The sequence below is a fragment of the Sceloporus occidentalis genome, unplaced genomic scaffold, assembly GCF_023333645.1.
Source record: "Sceloporus occidentalis isolate IW3139 unplaced genomic scaffold, rSceOcc1.0.p SCAF_311, whole genome shotgun sequence".
In the NCBI taxonomy this organism is placed as follows: Eukaryota; Metazoa; Chordata; class Lepidosauria; order Squamata; family Phrynosomatidae; genus Sceloporus; species Sceloporus occidentalis.
The window spans coordinates 154,234-173,599 of NW_028317291.1; the positions used below are offsets into that span (position 1 = coordinate 154,234).

The 19,366-nt window shown below is 39.9% G+C and overlaps 2 protein-coding genes across 2 annotated transcripts; both read right to left on the reverse strand.

The window, feature by feature from the left end:
• Positions 1-2,615: 2,615 nt before the first annotated feature.
• LOC149274906 (kelch-like protein 23) lies at positions 2,616-7,914 on the reverse strand. The gene is made up of 3 exons (XM_089505102.1): positions 7,029-7,914; positions 4,306-4,717; positions 2,616-2,934 (listed from the first exon to the last, which is right to left on the reverse strand). The coding sequence occupies exons 1-3, from the start codon at positions 7,912-7,914 to the stop codon at positions 2,616-2,618; spliced, it is 1,617 nt and encodes a 538-aa protein (XP_089361228.1).
• Positions 7,915-11,730: 3,816 nt separating this feature from the next.
• LOC149274907 (U6 snRNA-associated Sm-like protein LSm7) lies at positions 11,731-15,072 on the reverse strand. Its single transcript, XM_089505103.1, has 4 exons — positions 15,067-15,072; positions 13,682-13,772; positions 12,510-12,581; positions 11,731-11,873 (listed from the first exon to the last, which is right to left on the reverse strand). The coding sequence occupies exons 1-4, from the start codon at positions 15,070-15,072 to the stop codon at positions 11,731-11,733; spliced, it is 312 nt and encodes a 103-aa protein (XP_089361229.1).
• Positions 15,073-19,366: the final 4,294 nt, after the last annotated feature.

The following is a 19,366-nucleotide window of genomic DNA, read 5'->3' on the forward strand; positions in this document are numbered from 1 at the left end:
TTTTCATCCGATTAATCGAAAAAATAATCGGCCAACTAATCGATTATTAAAATAATCGTTAGTTGAAGCCCTACAGTATACCATCTCTGAACGCACAACATGTCGAATTCACACCGGGTGGTGCTCCTGTCAGCTAAGAACAAGAAACTGAGGCTACAATCCGCACAGGCTCACCATAATTGGGCAATGGAAAACTGGAAGAAGGTTGCCTAGTCTGATGAGTCTTGATTCCAGCTGCTACATTTATATGGCAGGGTCAGACTTTGGCGTAAACAATATGAAAGCATGGATCCTTCCTGCTTGTATCAATGGTTCAGGCTGGTGTTGGTGTAATAGTGTGGGGGACATTTTCTTGGCACACTTTGGGCCCCTTAGTACCAATTGAGCATCATTTAAATGGGATACCCTACCTGAGTATTGTTGCTGACCATGTCCATCCCTTTATGACCACAGTGTACCCATCTTCTGATGGCTACTTCCAGCAGGATAATGCACCATGTCACAAAGCTCACATCATCTCAAACTGGTTTCTCCACAATGCGTAATGAAGATTGAGACTGGGCTCAGAGATATAAATCACTGTTTTGGCTGTGACAGTCAATGAGAAGGGCACCCAGTGGTGGTGTGTGACCCGAGGTCAGTGTATAACCAACAGTAAAATTTCAAAGTAAAACACAGCTTGTTTATTTGTAAATCAAATTTTAAATGACAAATGGGCAAAAGAAACAAAATCAGTAAAACTCTGCTCCCTCCCTATGCCTCTAACCTTAACCCTTAATCAAACTCCTTGTCTTTGGCCATATGAAATGGTAGGTGGTATGAGGTTAAATGAAATATGAACAATTGTTGTCACTACCATCCTAAAATACAGGCCCTCCCGCAGTAGAAAATAGATTTTTACCCAGGTGCATCTGCCTGTACTACCCCTTTAAAACTTTGGGTATTTTTGAAAATATTTTATTTTTAGGTCAAAATAAAATCATCATAGCTTTAACCATAAGTACCATAATGGCCAGGTTATAGGCCCCACTTTTTCCCCCACTTTAAGTCTTCAACTTGGGGGTGCAGCCTATAATCGGGGTTTAGCCCAGGGATGTGCAATTCGTATTGCCCGGGACATGCAGTGTTATTTTTTCTCTTTCATTTAGCCCTGCTGCCAGCAAGCAGCAAGGTTAGGATCCAGGTCCTCCGTCTGTGCGATGCTACGTGCTCCACCATAGAAGCCCCAGCGGAAGTACCAGCCAGCAGCAGCAGCGGAGGTTGTTTCACCGCCTGCCAGAGATGAGGATCCCCCGCAGCGCTGCAAGGGACCTGGATCCTCCTCTCTGGCAGCTGGTGAACGTCTGTGTGATTTGTGCAGACAACCTCCTCGCCCCGGCAGAATTGGCGAGGAGCAGCAGAAGTTGGCTACGTGCATCGCCCAGACGTCCACCGGCTGCCCCCGCTAGACACCAGGGAGTCTGGCATATCTGGGCGCTATAAAGCATACCTGGGGGGCAGAGTGACAGATCTATAAGTAAGGTACATTATGAATTAATAGCGGCCATAGAATTTCTGATTGTATATAGCATATGCTGACTGCATAATAGATACCAAAAATGTTACATTACATGTATTCATGTTCATTAGATAAAATACTGTTTTACCATTCCACTCGGACTGATTCAGGTGCGGCCTTTAATCGAGCAAATACAGTAATTTGTTAAAAAAAAAAAAAAGCTATGCATTGTTCTACTTGATTATCAGTTTTGGAGATATTGTAAGGTCATTTGAGCGGGGTCCTTCTCACTTGTTGCTTGTCAAATTGTTACGTTAAATATTACTTGTTATGTCCTGATTACCAATTATACAGCGCTGCGGAATATGATGGCACTATATAAAACAATAATATTTAGTTCAAATGCCAGTATGAGATCTGCAACAGTTTGATCTCAATTTTCTGCCTTGAAATTCTCTCTTTTCCATTTAGCCATACTTTCACAGGCTGCATGAACTAAACAATTAGCAACTTAACGGATAGAGAAATAAACATATACGAATAATCAAAAAGGAACTTGAGTTACCATTTCCCTTGGCATATATATTAAATAGGGTTAAATGCATAATCTGTAAACACAATTACATACATTTAGATGTAAATACTCTGTGTTTATTGCTACGGATCAGGATTCTATAAAACATTCAGCTCTGAGGGGAGATCTCACCCTTTGCGGATTTTAGTAAACTTGAATACGTTTATGACAACTGCTCATAGCTTTTTTTTTTTTCAGTTGGATTAATAATGATGTGAGTTTGGGGGAAAGACTACTCCTATGATTAAGCATTTTTACTCATTTTAATCAGTAAGCACTGTTTAGCATACTTATTTACTCCATAAGACTGTAAAATGTTGGGTCTGAAAAGGTAAGATTTTGGAGTAATAATAAAGAGAATTTTAAGAAAAAGAAGATAAGATGACTGCTTTTTACAATATACACATAGGTGACATGCTTTAGACTTAACATTTTCCTCCTTTGTTTCCAGCACAATGAAACATCAACACATTCTAAATCTTTGAACTGCTATATTAAATGTGTGAATGCAAATGAGCTTCAATATCTAGGACATTTCAATTCTTACGGCCAAACATCATAGTGTCTCATTGTCACACAGCCACGGATGGGCAAAGGGCATGGAATATTGGCATCCTTCACCTGGCAGATGTCCAAATATGGGTCAAACAACACAAAACTTGGAATGTCTTGAGTAATGCTTGCCCTTCTCTGGCCTAAGAGGTAGATTCGCCCGTTGACAGACCCACAGCCCATAAAAAACTTGCGGTTGAGACATTCCTCATCAAGCACTGACCACTCTTCTGTGTTAAGGTCAAACCGAAGTGCTTGTCCGCCGATGGTATATATGACTCCATTAAGAACCGTAGCACATAGATCATATCTAAAAGACAAATTACCAGTTAACCTAAAGTAAAATTATGTTCTTTTATGATGTTGTCTAATACAACTACTGTTTATAGGGGCAGCAGCCAACCTTCTTATGTTCTTGTATTAAAGAGAAATGTCAAACCTGGTGTCATTCATGATATATCTGGTCAAGATAAACAAAGTAGCTGGGGCACTCTTCTTGCTTTTGTCTCAGACTACATTTCAAATTACCGGGTAGAAAACAGATCAGTTTTTGAATTTAATGGGCTAGATTCAATGCTGTAGATAAATCTATATTTTTCTGTAATTTTTTTTTTTACCATTGCAATCCATATAATGATTGTTATTCAATCACTTATTGACTGGGGTGGAATGTTGGCTATTCCCACACAAAATGTCTTCAACATGTGGAAGTAGATGTGGCAGCTGGTGGAGGTGCAACAGAAGCCAGGGCCGGCCCAAGGCAAAATGCCGCCTGGGGCGAATTTTAAAATGCTGCCCCCCCCTTATCTACCCTTTCTCTCCCTCCATCCCTAACGCCCCCCTTGTACTTACCTTTCAGCAGTCCTGCGGCGAGTCTCCCTGTTCGGTCTCGGTGCCGGCTTGTAATGCTCAGCATTACAAGCCGGCACTGAGACCGAACAGGGAGACTAGCCGGAGAGGAGAGAGAGAGGGGCGCCGAGCGGGTACTGACAGCAAAGTGCCGCCCCTTCAAAAGTGCCGCCTGGAGCGGTTGCCCCACTCGGCTCCATTGTCGGGCCGGCCCTGACAGAAGTCTCTGCAAGGCATAAGCCTACGTTGGCATTCTAAATGAAAAAAAAACATGATGTGCATTTAGGGTGTACTAAGATGTATTTTGCCTGTGTTGCTTTAGGGCAAAGGACCAGCCCCGTAAAAAGCTGCCCCAGGGAATTTGATGACATTGCATTCTAAATACATAGACATTAATATGAAGTAGGTCCTCCTTTGTCGATGTAGTGTACATCAAATGCCTGTGTCAAGGGCTATTGCTGGTTTTTGCCTTTAAGCTCTTGAGTATGTCCAGATAAGAATATATTTGACAGAGCACATTGCCAGTGACAAGCTGTCTGCTAATCAAACAATTATATAACAATATAAAAGAAGCACAGAAAGTATCTAATTTAGCCAAAATTCTTGCTGAAGTTACTTTTGTAGCCACTACTGTGGCAGTATATGGAATAGTAATTAAAAAAACTAAAATGGTGGGCTTCTGTTCAAATTATTAAGGCAGAGCAGCCAATAAGCTGTATTGCTTATACTACATCCCTCCCCAGATCCAGTTAAAATGATTTCCCAAATCCCCACATTAATTCAATTGCTAATGTTTAGTAATAGCTCATGTCTTCATGGTATATGTACATACCTGGGCATAGGAGAGTAAGTGATCACACTCCACTCGTCAGTTTCAGTATTAAGCCTCTGCATCCCACTATACACATCTCCATTCTCATCGTGGCCACAAAGGACATACAGATAGATGCATGCGCTAGCAGCTGCTGCTCTTTCCACAGCTCTGATGAGGGGGCTACAGCTCTCCCATTTCAATTTTGCTAAATCCAGTCTCTCTACATCTGCAGTAACACTTTCATCTGTGCTCCCTCCAATTGCATAAAGGTGATCTCCAATCCCCACGGCACAGTGACAGTTCCGAGATATTTTCATGGGTGGTCCATCCACCCATGAATTTTGCAAAGAATCATAAATGAGTACCCAGTCTATGCTGTACCATACAAAGTCCCCACGGAAATATCCACCAGTCACAATCACTAGATGCCCTGTAACAAGAGACATGTTAGAGATTGCAGATGCTGCATAACAAAATGAATAAAACATATAAAAGTTTGTAGTCAAGTTGCCTTGGCAACCTCTATCATTTGGACCACACTGTATTTAATGGAGAGGGAAGATATGGTGGTGTTATTGTTCCCTATATGGATATGGTTAGATCTTCAGTGCCCCCAGCAGCCCAGCACTACATAAGCCCTTATGAATTGCATGTAGAAGAGACATTTGTCACATTACCTTGTGTAGAATTGTAAAAATGGCTCAAAAGAGTTTTCGGTAGTGTTGTGGTTTCAACTCCCTTACATCCCTATTCTCAACACTGGCAAACTTCTCGCTGTCACATAATAGCCATATATCATATACCCTATTGTGTGAGGAGGTATATATTAAACAACAGCTTCAATGTGCACCCGTCTCGACAGCTTTCAAGCATGGAGCACTCTGATTCTTAGGTCTACCACTGTCCTTTCAGTGAAAAAAAAATCTTGCACCTAGCCTGCAAATGCCTGCTTTTTTCACTGTTATCTTAATGATCAAATAATCTCCAAATAGCATTGTGATTATGAAGAAAAGGGATGTGCAGTTTCTCTAAAAAGAATGTACTAGGGCCCGGGTGTTTTTGCCTCAGGACATCTATGTGTTCCGAAAGATGCTTTCGGAACACAAGGATGCCTCTGTGAAGTCCCTGCGGCACGCGTTTACTTTAAAAACGCGGGGACCGCCGGGAGCAGGCGCACGCAGCATCGTCACTGACGTCCCATGCGTGCACCCATGGCAACCGAGCGCGGAGGAGCGGAGAAGCGGAGAAGAAGCGAAGAAGCGAAGAAGCAAGGAAGCAAGGAAGCAAGGACGCAAGGACGCGCGCTGGAGGTAAGTGTTTACCAGCAGCGTGTCCCTTCGGTGTTCTGACCACCGATCCTCCGGTCCTGCTATGGCCGGAGCGGTGGTCGGAACACTGGAATGGGGCAGTACACAGGCATACAGCCTCCAGCCATACTGTATGGCTGGAGGCTGTATGCCTGTGGGGGAACATACTGCCAGCCCCTATAGTCCGGCCCTCCAACGGTCTGAGGGACCGTGAACTGGCCCCCTGTTTAAAAAGTTTGAGGACCCCTGTACTAGGGTCATTTAAGACCTGGGCCTCGAGCATACAGGATATTTTACGCCACACACATTTTATATACTAAGCATTCTGCGCACAACTGTCACACATAAGCCCTGTAAGCCTTCAATGCTTTATGTATTTGAGGGATTCACTTGCCTAAGTATCTAAAATTGAGAACATCCCTGTGAAGGTACCCAGCACAATGGTAACAAGCCTGACATTAATGAATAGGCACTACTGTTCACCTCAAAATTATATGGTGGAAACCAGATGTCGCAGCTGCAGATAAACAAGATTTCCAATAGATGGCCTAAACGGAATTAGTGTCAAGATTAACAAGTTTAGTTGAGCTTAACAGTTGCTGGAATGTTGTGTGGCATTCATATTCTATTTTACATGCCTGCCTAGGTTTGTGATAGCAGTAAAACTCACTGGATTTCATTCAAAATAGACACCAATATGCAGTTAACATTGAAAGAGGTCAGGAGGGCTCCTTTAACACATAGTCATACCTGGGAACTTCTGGGCTCCGGCCACCCGGAGCCTTCCCTTGCGGGACGCGGCCAGCACTGCCCACTGACGTCAGTTTTGTACTAGACATATTTATTAAAAGTCATTAAAGAAGTAACACTTCTATAGAAGTAAAAGTAATAGTGTTAGACTTAATAGAGGCTTGCTCCAAAGTGCGCTTACTAAGTTTTTTCAGTGAAGTTTTTTCAATAAAGCTGGAGGTGGCCACAACGGCTACCCCTGTCCAAATTCCCCATGAATTATGAAGCATCATTTATAATTAAACAAAGGAGCTGGTTCTGTATATTGTGGTGTTCAGTGATTCCAGTGATGCTTTGTAAAGGCACTTAAGCTATTACTGAAGCGGAAGCTTATTGGGATTTGTCCTTCATAGTGTATGGTGAGGTCTTTGAGATGAAACTGCAACCCTCCTTCCAACTGTTTAGTGTATAAACCCCAGTGTATCTATGCAGTATCTTGGACATCGCTGTGGAACGAACGAAGAAAAACAACCTCCAGCACTTTACTTTTGATATAACGACTGGGAACAAAAAACACTAACCTGTAAAAGAAATATATTTATTTCAAAATGGCCAAATGGGATGCTTGTTATGTTGTAGACACAAAATCGGTTGTGCTGCACAGTTTCAGTGATCACAATAATGTAATTTGAAAATAAGCGTTACCTACTGTTGCCACAGCATACTGAGTGAGATTTTTACGTAGGAGCGGTGAGCATGCTCGCCATGTGGAAGTCTTCGGAAGATAAACATATAGATCCTGCTGGTCTTTCTCATGTTTACCCCCCAGAACGTACAATGTGTCATAGGTTCTGCTTGTAGTCATATTCTCCTTCATGTAGTTCCATGCTTTTGGCTGATTTGTGTTTAAAGTCTTCAACAGTCTGGTATATGTGTCCTGCCGTTCTGACCATTGGCTTCGCTTGACTAAGGCATCAAGAAAGCTGAGGCTAAGAAATGTAGGTCTCACCAGCGCAATCAGTTCTGTAAAGTCCTTCTCTCTGGTTGTGTCCACCATGACCCATTTCATAACAGCCTCAAATACAACATCTTCATTACAAACAAAAAGGTCATCTGTCTTTAGAAGTCGCACAAGGGTTTCCTTATCAAGCTGATTGAATTCATCCTCGTGATAATATATCAGATCTGATAAGTGGGTAAGAGCCACATTTAAAGCTGAATCAAAAAGCTCAGGGCAGGTGTATTGCAGAGCGTAGGACATCATGCCCAAGCAGTTGGACACACGTAGCTCATGTGCTAAGAATCCCACACAGAGACCCTTAGCGTGTTGTAAATCTAGATAATCTGCTGTTTCTAAAATAGCGGTGACATTCCATGTATTTATTGCCAAAGTACCTTTGTTGATGAAATCAAGAAGGATCTGGAAACAATCTTTATCAACGCCTTCCAGGTGAATTTGATGCCGAGTACTTTCTTTAAACCCACCATTGAACAGGACTTCAAAATATCTACTGTGTGCAGCCAGAACAGATCTGTCCACATGGAACCATCTGTATCCAACTTCAAGAATGGCATCATTTAATGTAGCCATATTGTGTATCTAAATAAATTCTTTACTGAATTTCAGTAACCACGGTGACTGTCCCATCTTCTTTAAGATTATATCACTATATTATAAATACAATGTAAAATATTATTCCCTATATTTTTCCCCCAAGGCACAAAACACAACACAAATTAACTGTATCACTGTTTAAAGTGATAAGATAATTTTGATCATATTAGATGAGAGCAACAAATATAAATTATAAATAATGTTCTGTATAGTAATCAATTTTTAACATTAACATTTAAAGTAAATTAATTAACATGTTTTTTAAGAGTACAGATCATAGGACAAGTCAGCATTTCTATGCTGTTGCTCTTTAAAGAGCCAACTAAGTTAAAGCCAAACCAAACACTCACAGGTTAGTAACAGAACATATGACCAATTAAAACTTGCTTTTTATTTTGTGTGTTGCGAAGGTTCAGTTCTTAACGGCATGTAGACGCTCTCTTTGTCCAAGAAATAGGGTTACTCCTGCTTTGATGTTGCTGAATTCATAACACGGTTTAGCTGTAGCACAGTTTGAATTTTGAATACTCAGCTGTTCCAAAAATAGCATGTATTTGGTTAACTTCTGTGCCTGTCCTTCAGTTACTAAAGGAGATTACCCTGTTTAAACACACATACAATTTTGCTATTGACAGTTCTAACCTATACTGCCTCTTGCAAAAGAACCAAAAAAGACTCTAGGAATATTGCAGCTAAACATTTGTATTTCAAGTCTAGTATGCATTTCATGTTAAAATGGAAAATGAGCAACTATACCCAAATTAGTATTCCTTTTCAAGAAAAGTAAACTATTTTGCTTCACTCATCCATTTTCTGGGCAGCTCTTTGCCATAAAGCACTGCTCAGTTAGTGGCTGCCTTCTAATTGCTCACAATGCAATTTGTATAATATTTTTCACTTAGGAGTAAACAGAGTGTCCTTGGACCCTGGACATGGCATCAATCACCTCATAAGAAGTGACAGAGCTGAGACACAAAGCACAATGTTTTCCTGCATTCGGCGGGTTTTCTAATAACATTCAAATATAAAATGCAAATTAAATATTGGTAAAACAACCAATCTAATAGTTTTAGCTAATAAATAGAATGAAACATTTAAAAACCACCAAAGGACAGCAAATGCAATTTATACTCAAAAATACCACCTAGTGAGAACGAAAATGCAGCAATACGGGCAGGACTTGTTGCTGTGCATTAGACATGTTTCACCAAACAGATCTCTCTACATGTGATACACATCTCAGAAAACATTGCTGGCGAGGCTTGCTCAGACCCAATGTGCATGCGCATAAAGAGCTTCCATTGACTTTGATATTTAATATATTTTTTTTCTATACTGATTGGCTGCTTCTAGGAGGAAGACAACTACAGCAGCAGGGCTACAGTGTCTATCTCACGTAAGAGTTTTGTTTGTTTGGGAAGAATACACAGAAGTACTCAGTTTTTTTAAAAAAATGTTGTACCCATCGTACAATGTTTTTAATTCTTGTACGTATATTGGGCTTTTTGTCAGGACACAAAAGGCTTTCTTTAGATGATTTTGATCTAGTCATCCTGTGCCCATGTCCTATTTAGGACATCCTTTTGAAAAGTAGACATTATATTTTAACACTTGCCATGTACCTATTCTACCATCAGCCTTGTCAGAATTGGTGATTTGTTGTGCGTTTTTCACACATGTAACTCAGGTATGAATTTACAGCTCGTGGTATGTTATTTACCAATATTGTGGGGGTAAACAGAATTGGCCAGCTTCAAATGTGGCTTTTTAGCACCCAAACAAACCTTGACACTATGCATGGGTGGTATCAATTTTAGGGCTTGCTCATAAAGATATTTTGCAGCTGGATGGTTCCCCTGTCATGGTGACATTGCTGGAGTTATTTCAATTTAATTTTTATCTCGTAGTGATTCTAAACTGTATGTTTTTCCATGATGTGATAGGCATGTCTTTGATTGTTAAGGGGTTTAGGTGCACTCTTCTTTTGTGTGAGTCCGTGACCTTCTTTACAGAGAGTATTTTGTCATATAAACCTGAGATTTATACACTCTGGAACATGTCATTGCGTTTTCCAAACTTTTTTTTAGAATTTGAACAGCCCAACTACCCCCACAAAAGTATGTATTTTTTGGACTCAAGACAACCCAGGTTATTTCACAAAACCCTAGAAAAATGACCCGACATTAATTTTTGTTATTTTTTTCCCACCAAACTTTACATGTTTCTTAGGAATGTCCGTACAGATTACATACAATATCAGAAAAAAACCCTACAAAATATATTCAGTTGCATTTGCAGGAAATACCCCACATGCATAGGTTTTTTGTATGTTTTTTTACAGCACACAGAATAGGACAAGGAAGGCACACAAAAAATAAAGGGTTTAACAATATGCTATACAAACAGTTTAGTTAACAAAAATATGCATTTCTGTGTGTGCGCCAGCCTTTTGCTTCTCGTGCACCCACTTCTGTTGTGGGCCACAACTCCCATCACCCTTATCACCTTGGTGATAAGGTTGTAAGGTATTTTTTTTTTTTTATTTGTGTTTTGTGATGATTTTTTTTGCAGGGGGTTGGCTGTGCAATGTCTGGCTCACTGCATGACAGCAGGGATCAATTTTTTCGGTGTGCCAGCCCGCTAATCTATCTACAGATCAACTGGCAACGTGTCACACGTTTTTTGTTTTTTTTTACCATTTCTCTTTTTACATTTCTGAGGCTCCTGATCAGTCTCTTGGTGATCAGCAGCACTCACTATATTGAGAATGGAGCATTCTGCTCATTGGGAATACAAGACCTGATCGTGGAAGACTTCTGTCGTGGGGAGAACATGATTGGCGGTTCCTGATTGTTTACACCGATCCAGCCTGCTGATCGGTCAGTCATATAAATGGAGCATCACATTCATTGCACCAAGACTTCCAACACAGTAAGGTTTAATGACTTCTGAGGACTGCCTCAGATGCGATGTAGTCACACAGGTGCATACACAGCTACTTTCTTCGTGACATTGGCCCATTTTTTTCACGATGGCATGAAACGTCATAAAGGCTCTACCAGACTAACGTGCAGTCTGCTTTAGGGCAAGTCAGGGATACTTTAACACACTGTGCAAGATGATCATTTCTTTAAATGTGGGAGCCAAATGCTGATCCCAAGGGTATACATGGTTTATACAACTCTTACATTCTGTCAAAACACTAGCTGACTCAAAGCTGACACTGGACCACTGTAAATATGCAATCCAAGTATAAACACAACACAAATTCGCAGCATTATGTTGCTATTGTCATCTCCAGATAAATAATACATTGTTAAAGTCAATAACTTTTTAGACAACTATACTTCTGTATAACTTGATGTGGGCATTTCCTATTTTCAATGTAATTATATTAAAGCAATTAGTGACATAAACACACTGTGTGGCAAAACGGGAAAGAGATCAAATCTAGCCTGTGAAGCTGCTCTCTTCAGGAAATTCAGAAGTAGGTTTCAGTGCAGCTTAATAAAAATAAGACAAAGAACAAGGCATGAACAAAAAAAAGTTGATTTATAACATAATGCAAGTCCACACTTGACTAAAACAATATATTTCTACCATCACAAAATACAAAAAAAAAAAAAATCTGGTCTGCATTTAGTTAAAAAAAAAAAAAAAAAAAAAGAAAAAAAAAAAAAGAAAAACCCCTCCAAACACACAAATCATGATCTTCAACTTGAAGTATGGTATATCCCAAAGGAATGTGGTGGTTCTGGACCTGAGGCTTAAATTGAGCTTTAGTATGGGAAATCAACCCTCTTGTTGCTGAATAAAGGGGTTAGGGATAGCCTCCATTCCATCCTGTGGACATATTAGTACTACCGATGTCCCTCTGCAAACAACAAGTCCAAGCTGTCTTGTGTCTTCTGTTAATTTGTACTGGTCATCTGGATCTGCATACATAAAAAGATATGATATACAGGTAAGCATCCTTAGGGTAAGAAAAAAAATTGCCCTGGCTTCTCTACTGACCATGTATATTTTGCCATCTATTGTCTTAGCCCAATCTACTAGCCTAGCTCATTATAATACAGCCTATAGTAAACAATAGAATGACAGAATCCTAATAACCTAGCCAGACATTTTCACTAATCAGAGTTTGAGGAACAACTTTTAACTTAACAGCTCAGTATGGCGAGCAGGGAAAGTTATTCAGAAACATCACAGGACTGACAATAATTGCAGCCTCCAGGTCTGCTGATATAAGTTGAGAGGAACAAACCAACTTTTTGTTAAAGCTATCCGAAATTAATCGCATACAGCTCTAAATTTTTTGCTAAACGAGAAAATATTTTTGCCATGAAACCCCCCTTTAAGCACTGTGATGCATGCAAAATTAATGCATTTAAGCTACAGCAGACTTTTTAAAATATCGCAGATCAAACAGTCCCCTAACCTAAAAATTATAAATTTAAAATGAACAGTCAAGAAGATATTTTGTCATTTCAACAGCCTTAACAATATGCTAGGTAGTCTCTCGTAAATTTTGTAGGATTTGCCACGTTGCAGACCCTGCTGCTAACACCAACCTCTCATGTATTCTATAGTGCCATCCAGTACAAGATTCAATAGAGGGTCAAACCCTTTCAGGACTCCGCTTGCTATAAAACAAAACAAAAAATTAAGTAACATTTGCCCATACATATGGAAAGACAACACTACACTGGCGAGGTGCTAAATTTTAACTGTATATATCCTATTATATATAATTTCATTTAGATAAAACTAATGATTTTGTATTTTGTCCAGCTTAAAAAAAGGTACCCCAAACAGGTTTAGCTCCACACTTCCGATTTTAAATTGTTCTATATCTCAAAAGTTTGTTTGCAAAGTACGTATGAATGATTAATACCTGTGCATTGAAACACAGTCCGCTACAATAAGCATGCTAGGCTAATCTGTCATTAAAGCGAAAGGAGCAGGGCCAACCAGCTCTGCAGTTTTAACCTCTTCAGTACCAGTGGTTTTTGGTACCCTACATCCCAGAGCTTTTTTGCCATTTTTACCATGTGTGGGTTTAACAATTTTTTTTTCTGCATTTGAGGTACCCACACAAAATTACACATCCTTTCTCCTCCCAGAACAAAAATAGGGCTTTAACTTGAAACCACGGAAAAAGAATTTCATCTACATGTCACTGCTGAACAACGATCAAATTTATGTTCGGCAACATGCCCCGATTACAGACATACCCCATATATGCATTTATGTTCTAGATGACCACATTCATCCCTTACATAGTTATGGATAAATAGGTTTGGGGGTAGTGAACAGGGGAGGGGGTTATACTTTTTACATGTAGAATTACGGCAATGGGATGTAATTTTTGCACTGTTATCGTTGCAGTCTGGATACAGATCCCTCTGGGGACCTCATGAATATTTATGCTAGTGATGTCACAGTGACATCACTTAGCTCACTTTTTATCTTCTACCCTTGCAATTGTGACATCACTGGCATAAAAATATATGTTACTTGCATCTGAGTGCTAGGAAATGGTCCCCCCCCAGAGGCATAGTATAATGCAGACCAAAGCGCTAAATTTAAAGTTCATGTACTTTTGTACAGTTAACTCAGGTGCCAAGATGCACTCTCTTGTCGCCATGGCAACCTGGCACCTAGGGTTTTTGAGCCTATCCCAATCAAACTCAAATTAAAACTTTAAAAGGTTAAGTATGTAATTACTACTAGTAAAAAGTACCTTCTCTTCCGCCCTGGAATTTCACCCGAATAGTTTTATCTATGTACTTAGAGAGGTCTAGAATGCTTTCCTTTTTCTTTTTTTCCTTATCCTGAAAGAAAAAAAAAACAAACAAAAAAAAAAGATTTTATGTAGAAATGAAATTAAATCAATTGGACAGTTTCATTGCTTGCCTCAATGTTTACAGCGCACTACAGTGTCTAATTTGAGCAAACTGCTGTTTAACCCTTTGAGTGCTGGGGAGGTTGTGGCCCATTTTTCCTTGTGGGAGAACAGGACAATGTTTGCAGTTCTGCAATGATTAGGTGTAGGTGACAACGAAACACTTTCATTATGGAAAACCTATATGTATTTTTTATTCATGACTTAAACTTATTCAAGTTTAGCTTGTATTCCATCAATACCTAGTCTAGGGCAAACCATACAATACAGGGATAAAAATACAAAAAGCCCACCATTTACTTTCCTAAACAGTAAAACTAAAAAAAGATTTTCTCAAAACCCCAACACAATAAATCAATCAAACACACACACTATTATATATATATATATATATATATATATACACACACACACATACACGGTAGGACATACATGTAGATTGCAGGGTAGTGACACATTGGGTAGATAATGGGGGGGGGCGGCAGGGACGGAGGGAGAGAAAGGGTAGATAGGGGGGGGCGCATTTTGCCTTGGGCCAGCCCTGGATACACAAATGAAGCAGCCCATGTAAGCACATGTGTAACCAAAATTGTGTGCATATCTAAGCACTTTTGACATGTGTCTCATCAGAAAATTGTAGTCTTTTGCTGAAATAGATACCTTTTATTGGTCCAACACATAAAAAGATATTTGGATACATAAGCTTTTGAGGTCTTTTCTTTGGATTGAGTCATTCCATTTTTCTCTTGGGCCAATACTGCTATATCAGCTTTCTTATTTAGATTGTGGGAATTATGTCCCATAATTATTCCCTAGAAGGAAATAGGTTTTAAACGGGCAGTCATGCCTGTCTTTGGCAATTGAGTTTGCTTCACTTTCAGGGAAGTCTGGGGTGGAGCCCCACGGGGTATCTGGTTGGGGCTGAAAAAAGTCTTTTCCACATCAAAAATGCCCAGATAGTCACTACCCACAGCTCATAACCTAGACACTAAATGTATTTACGTCAGAATGGACGACGACACTTTACTACATGTAGTTACATTACGCTACCTAGGAACGTTGCCTCGTTTACTCATATTAACTAATATCCCAGCTGGCTTAGATAAGGAAAAGAAGCCGTTAGCCGCACATAATCACTATCAACCCCCAGCTACCACAAACTACATTAAGACAAGCCAGAAATTTACTATAAGTAATGCTCATAGCGACCCATATACACTCACCGCCATCTTCCCGCGCACCTCTCTACTGGTCCGGACGATGCCACTTTAACGCGGAAGGCGTACATACTTAATGGCAATATACTCCAACCCTTCCACTACTTTGCACAGCAACATATTACTTTCAATTGGTATTTTACTCCAACAGATTTCGCGGACTGCATAACGTATTACATTTTATACACAAAAGTACCTAAACTCAACACATTTCAATGCCATAGAATCTCAGCACCCCTAAATTTGGGGCGTTTGGTAAAACCCGGCCACGCATGACCTCTTACGCTTTACGGCTGACGTAACGACGTTCTCTGGATTTGTGTTTGAATAGGGTCGTTTTAGTGAGGGTTGAGGCAACTTGAACGCTTCGGATGTTGTATTAAAATCCCTCCTACAGAACAAAATGTGTTTTATCGCGCTTTGTGTCAGCGAATCAGATGTCTGCTTTTGATGTGCTGTAGTAAAGCTATGCAATGCGTCGGTAGATTCACCTTCTTATTGAATGTGACTAGAACCATGGTTTACAGCAGTTAGCTGTTAGTACAAAGGAAGCCATTTCCCAAACTTCAGTTTGTGTACTTGGATGGGTGCATTAACCCCTTAAGGACCAGAATGTTTTTTTATGTTTTGTACCCTTCGTGGCAATGGCTGTTTTAACACTTTTGCGGTGCTCATGTTTGGCTGTGTTTCTCCTCTCCTATTTAGTGAACCCACATAAGTTACATATTGTTGATTTCAGGACAAGAAGGGCTTTCTTCAGATACCATTTCTGATCATATCATCTAATTTCCTATTAAAAAAAATAATAAAATATGATGAAAATGGGAAAAAAAGCACTTTTGCCAGTTTTATTTGAAAAATGTTTTGCTAATGAAAAAACCTGCTAAATAGAGTCTACTATTTATCTTGAGTTTATAAATACCCAATATTTTCATGTTTTCTTGCTTTTTTTCTGCAAGTTATAGGTCAATTAATACAAGTAGCGTTTTGCTATTTCAAAACCATTTTTTCCCAAATCTGGTAATTCTGCCCCATGTGCTATTTGGGCCATCTTTGAATCCAGCCCATGCAATTTACCACATCAAACCATATATTTTTTTAAAAATAGACACCCTAAGGTATTTCAAATGCTGGTACTTTCCATTTCCATGCACTAATATTACTGCCACCCTTTGTCAAACTTTTTGGTTATAATTTATTTTGTGTTTTTTTTAATCACACAAATTGCATTTTAGGTATGCATTTACAGCCATTGGTATACATAACCAGGGCCGGCCCGACAATGGAGCTGAGTGGGGCAGCCGCTCCAGGCGGCGCTTTTGAAGGGGCGGCACTTCGCCGCCCCAAGCCCTTTTTTTTCTTTCTTTCTTTCTAAAGCGAAAGAGAGAGAAAGGGGCGCCGAGTGGTTTTCGCTTACCACGCTGTCAGTACCCGCTCGGCGCCCCTCTCTCTCTCCTCTGCGGCGAGTCTTCCTGTTCAGTCTCGGTGCCGGCTTGTAATGCTGAGTGCCGGAAGATTTCCGGCGCTCAGCATTACAAGCCGGCACCGAGACTGAACAGGGAGATTCGCCTTAGGACTGCTGAAAGGTAAGTACAAGGGGGGGGTAGATAATGGGGGGGGGGCGGCAGGGACGGAGGGAGAAGAAGGGTAAAAAAGCCCCCCTTTTGCCTTGGGCCAGCCCTGTACATAACTGGCAAACATCACCCTTATATGTGTTCCATAATATCCCCAGAGTTCAGTGATACGCAAGGGTTTGTCTGGTTGTTTGAGGGCTAAAAGGCCACATTTGGGAAGTGCGCTTTTTTTTTTCTTCACTTTGACATCTGGTCAGTCTGTGCCTATGCCCTGTTTGGGACATCTTTGAACCGGGTCACTCCAATTTACCACATGAAACCATTATTTATTTATTTTTTAAGTAGAAACCCCTTAGGTATTTAAAATGCTAGTATATTAACTCTTTCCATGTCAGGATTTTTGGGAAGATACAGCTCTTATTATACATTTGCTCACAAAAATAAACTTTGTTTTTATTTTTTTATAAATGCGCTTTTATATAAGCGCATCTGCCATCAAAACCAGCATTTAGAAAAATGCCCCCAAACCTAAGGAAGGAGAGACACGAAAAACCATTAAAATACTGCCCCTAAACCCAGGGAAGGAACTTCAGCCATGTGTACAAGAAAAGGAAATCCTGATATCCATCCGGATACCTGCAAGTAATGCGAAATGGCAGAATAAAAAAAAACTAATTCTCTTGTGTTCCCATTAGATTTGCGGGTGTGGCAGTTCAGAGAGGTAAGTGGGGTGTCTGAAATCCTTAGGTGATGTGCTTTCGGGGAATATAAAGTTAATGGAATTATTTTGATGTTAATGGGTACTTTTATGCACAAAATAGATATGTGGTATCTATGTGCTCAGGGGAAATGGGAAATTATTTTTTTTGTTTTATTTGTTCCAGGTAGGCCGATGGAAAACATCTATCTCGAAATGCGCCTGCATGTGAAAAGGTAGAACAAAAACCTCAAAACTCTATGTTCCCTTTATATTTGTGGTTGCAATGGGCACATAGAAAGGTAAATCTTTACGGGATGTGCTTTTCAGGTATATATATAATTTAATGGGGTTAAATTGAAATATGGGATGTCTGCTGTGTCTCAAATAAAGTAAAAATTCCAAATTTGAAAACTGAAATACACGTTTCGATTTTGAACTTGCAACTTCCAACAACAACAAAAAAAAGCCCTACCCATACATGAGGAGTATTGTTGAATATAAAACACAAGTTTTTTCAGTAATTGCTCATACTCAGTGAAAGAAATGTATCAAAACACTGTTTTTGTATAATGTGTTTGCAGTAAAAGAAACCCTTTTTTTTTTTCATTTTTAATAATGTTTGGGACAGACTGGTGTTAAGCGGTATACAAAACTATACATCCCCAGTGCAATTAATAAAAAAAAAACACTTTTGATTAAATAAAGTCAAACACAAAAACTGCTTTGGTGATGTAGTGCAAAACAGTTATACCGTAATAACCCTGGTCCTCAAGGGATTTTAAAAGTATGAACTCCTAGATATCACTATTTTAAAGGCCCATCACAGTGAAATTCTCCTAGAAGAAGTGGTTGGGTTCATCCCTGCATAATATATTGTTTTAGCAGGGAAATAAAACGTTCAGATCTCCCAGATTGGTTGATGTACAAACTATTTCAACCGCTTGGGCTCAATCAAGTGTAGTAATACTGCAGTCGCGTTACAGCCATCTTTGTTACTGGCACACGGTTTAACTTTGTTAAACATACAAATATTATATTCGCATATTTCCCGTATGCCAGATAATGAAAATCTAGCAGGTCAACCCTGTTCCCAGGACAACCAGGTCCAAATGCCCATGGTAATCCGGTATAAAGTATACGCTCACCTAAACAAAGATGGCTACTTTGCGTCATGGGAGGGAGGGCTATTATGTCGACGTTCCCGTCAGTATCTGTTTTCACGTACAGCATTGCCTCTGCCTTCTCATAGGATAGAAGGCAGGGGCGTGACCTCCGCGATTGTCATTGGGGCGAGTAATGCCATCGCGCAAGCGCTAAGCATGGCGCTGAGTAACAGCTGATTGACGGTGCGTTCCTTACTGACTTGTGTTTGTTGTGATCGAACAGGATGAAGCTTTTAGGATTCTTGCTGTCGGTGGGGCTCCTGGTAACCAAAGTGAGTTCATATGATCGTCCATTACCAGTCAGAATGCTCTTGTACTGCTTGCACAAATGTCCCCATATCAAAATCAAAGTACCTCTTTATATGTCTGTCTTATCAAAAGGGGGTGATCACCCCATTTATTGCCTTTCCATTGAGAGTTCCCCTGTAGCCATCAATCAATATTTCTATTTTTCTCAACTGTAAGTTTTTGCCCTTCTTACTTCACCTAATGCCTTTGCTGTTTAGACACTAGCTTAAAATTGCCCCCTTTGTCTTCTACTCTTGCACGTTTGCCCCCGCCCCCCCCCTTTCATCGAAGGTGCTGTGCCAGAGGTGGTCCACCCTTCATTGGGATACAGTTATTATGGTTTTATCATGTCTTTATTTAGCAAATATATGCAGATTGGTAATAAACGGGAATAGATATTTGACATGTAGATTGTGCTATCAAATGTTTATATCAATATTTGTGAATGTGTGCTGTGTCGGTGAGTAAGATGCAAATCCAAAGGGTAGTATTGCTAATGTGCACGTGATAAATGCACAAAACAAAGGGTCTTTTTATGTATAGCTATAATTGCTAGCAATTTTGGCTAATGCAATCATGGG

Bases quoted from the DNA above. Each gene is read 5' to 3' on its own strand.
- LOC149274906 (XM_089505102.1), bottom strand. From the start codon at position 7,914: ATGGCTACATTAAATGATGCCATTCTTGAAGTTGGATACAGATGGTTC. The intron at 4,718-7,028 runs GTAACGCTTATT...CTCTTGTTACAG, and splicing joins GTATGCTGTGGCAACAGTAG to GGCATCTAGTGATTGTGACT. The intron at 2,935-4,305 runs GTATGTACATAT...TTTGTCTTTTAG, and splicing joins ACTTACTCTCCTATGCCCAG to ATATGATCTATGTGCTACGG.
- LOC149274907 (XM_089505103.1), bottom strand. The intron at 12,582-13,681 runs GTACTTTTTACT...TTTGTTTTATAG, and splicing joins ATTCCAGGGCGGAAGAGAAG to CAAGCGGAGTCCTGAAAGGG. The intron at 11,874-12,509 runs GTTGGTGTTAGC...TTATGTATGCAG, and splicing joins CACTATAGAATACATGAGAG to ATCCAGATGACCAGTACAAA.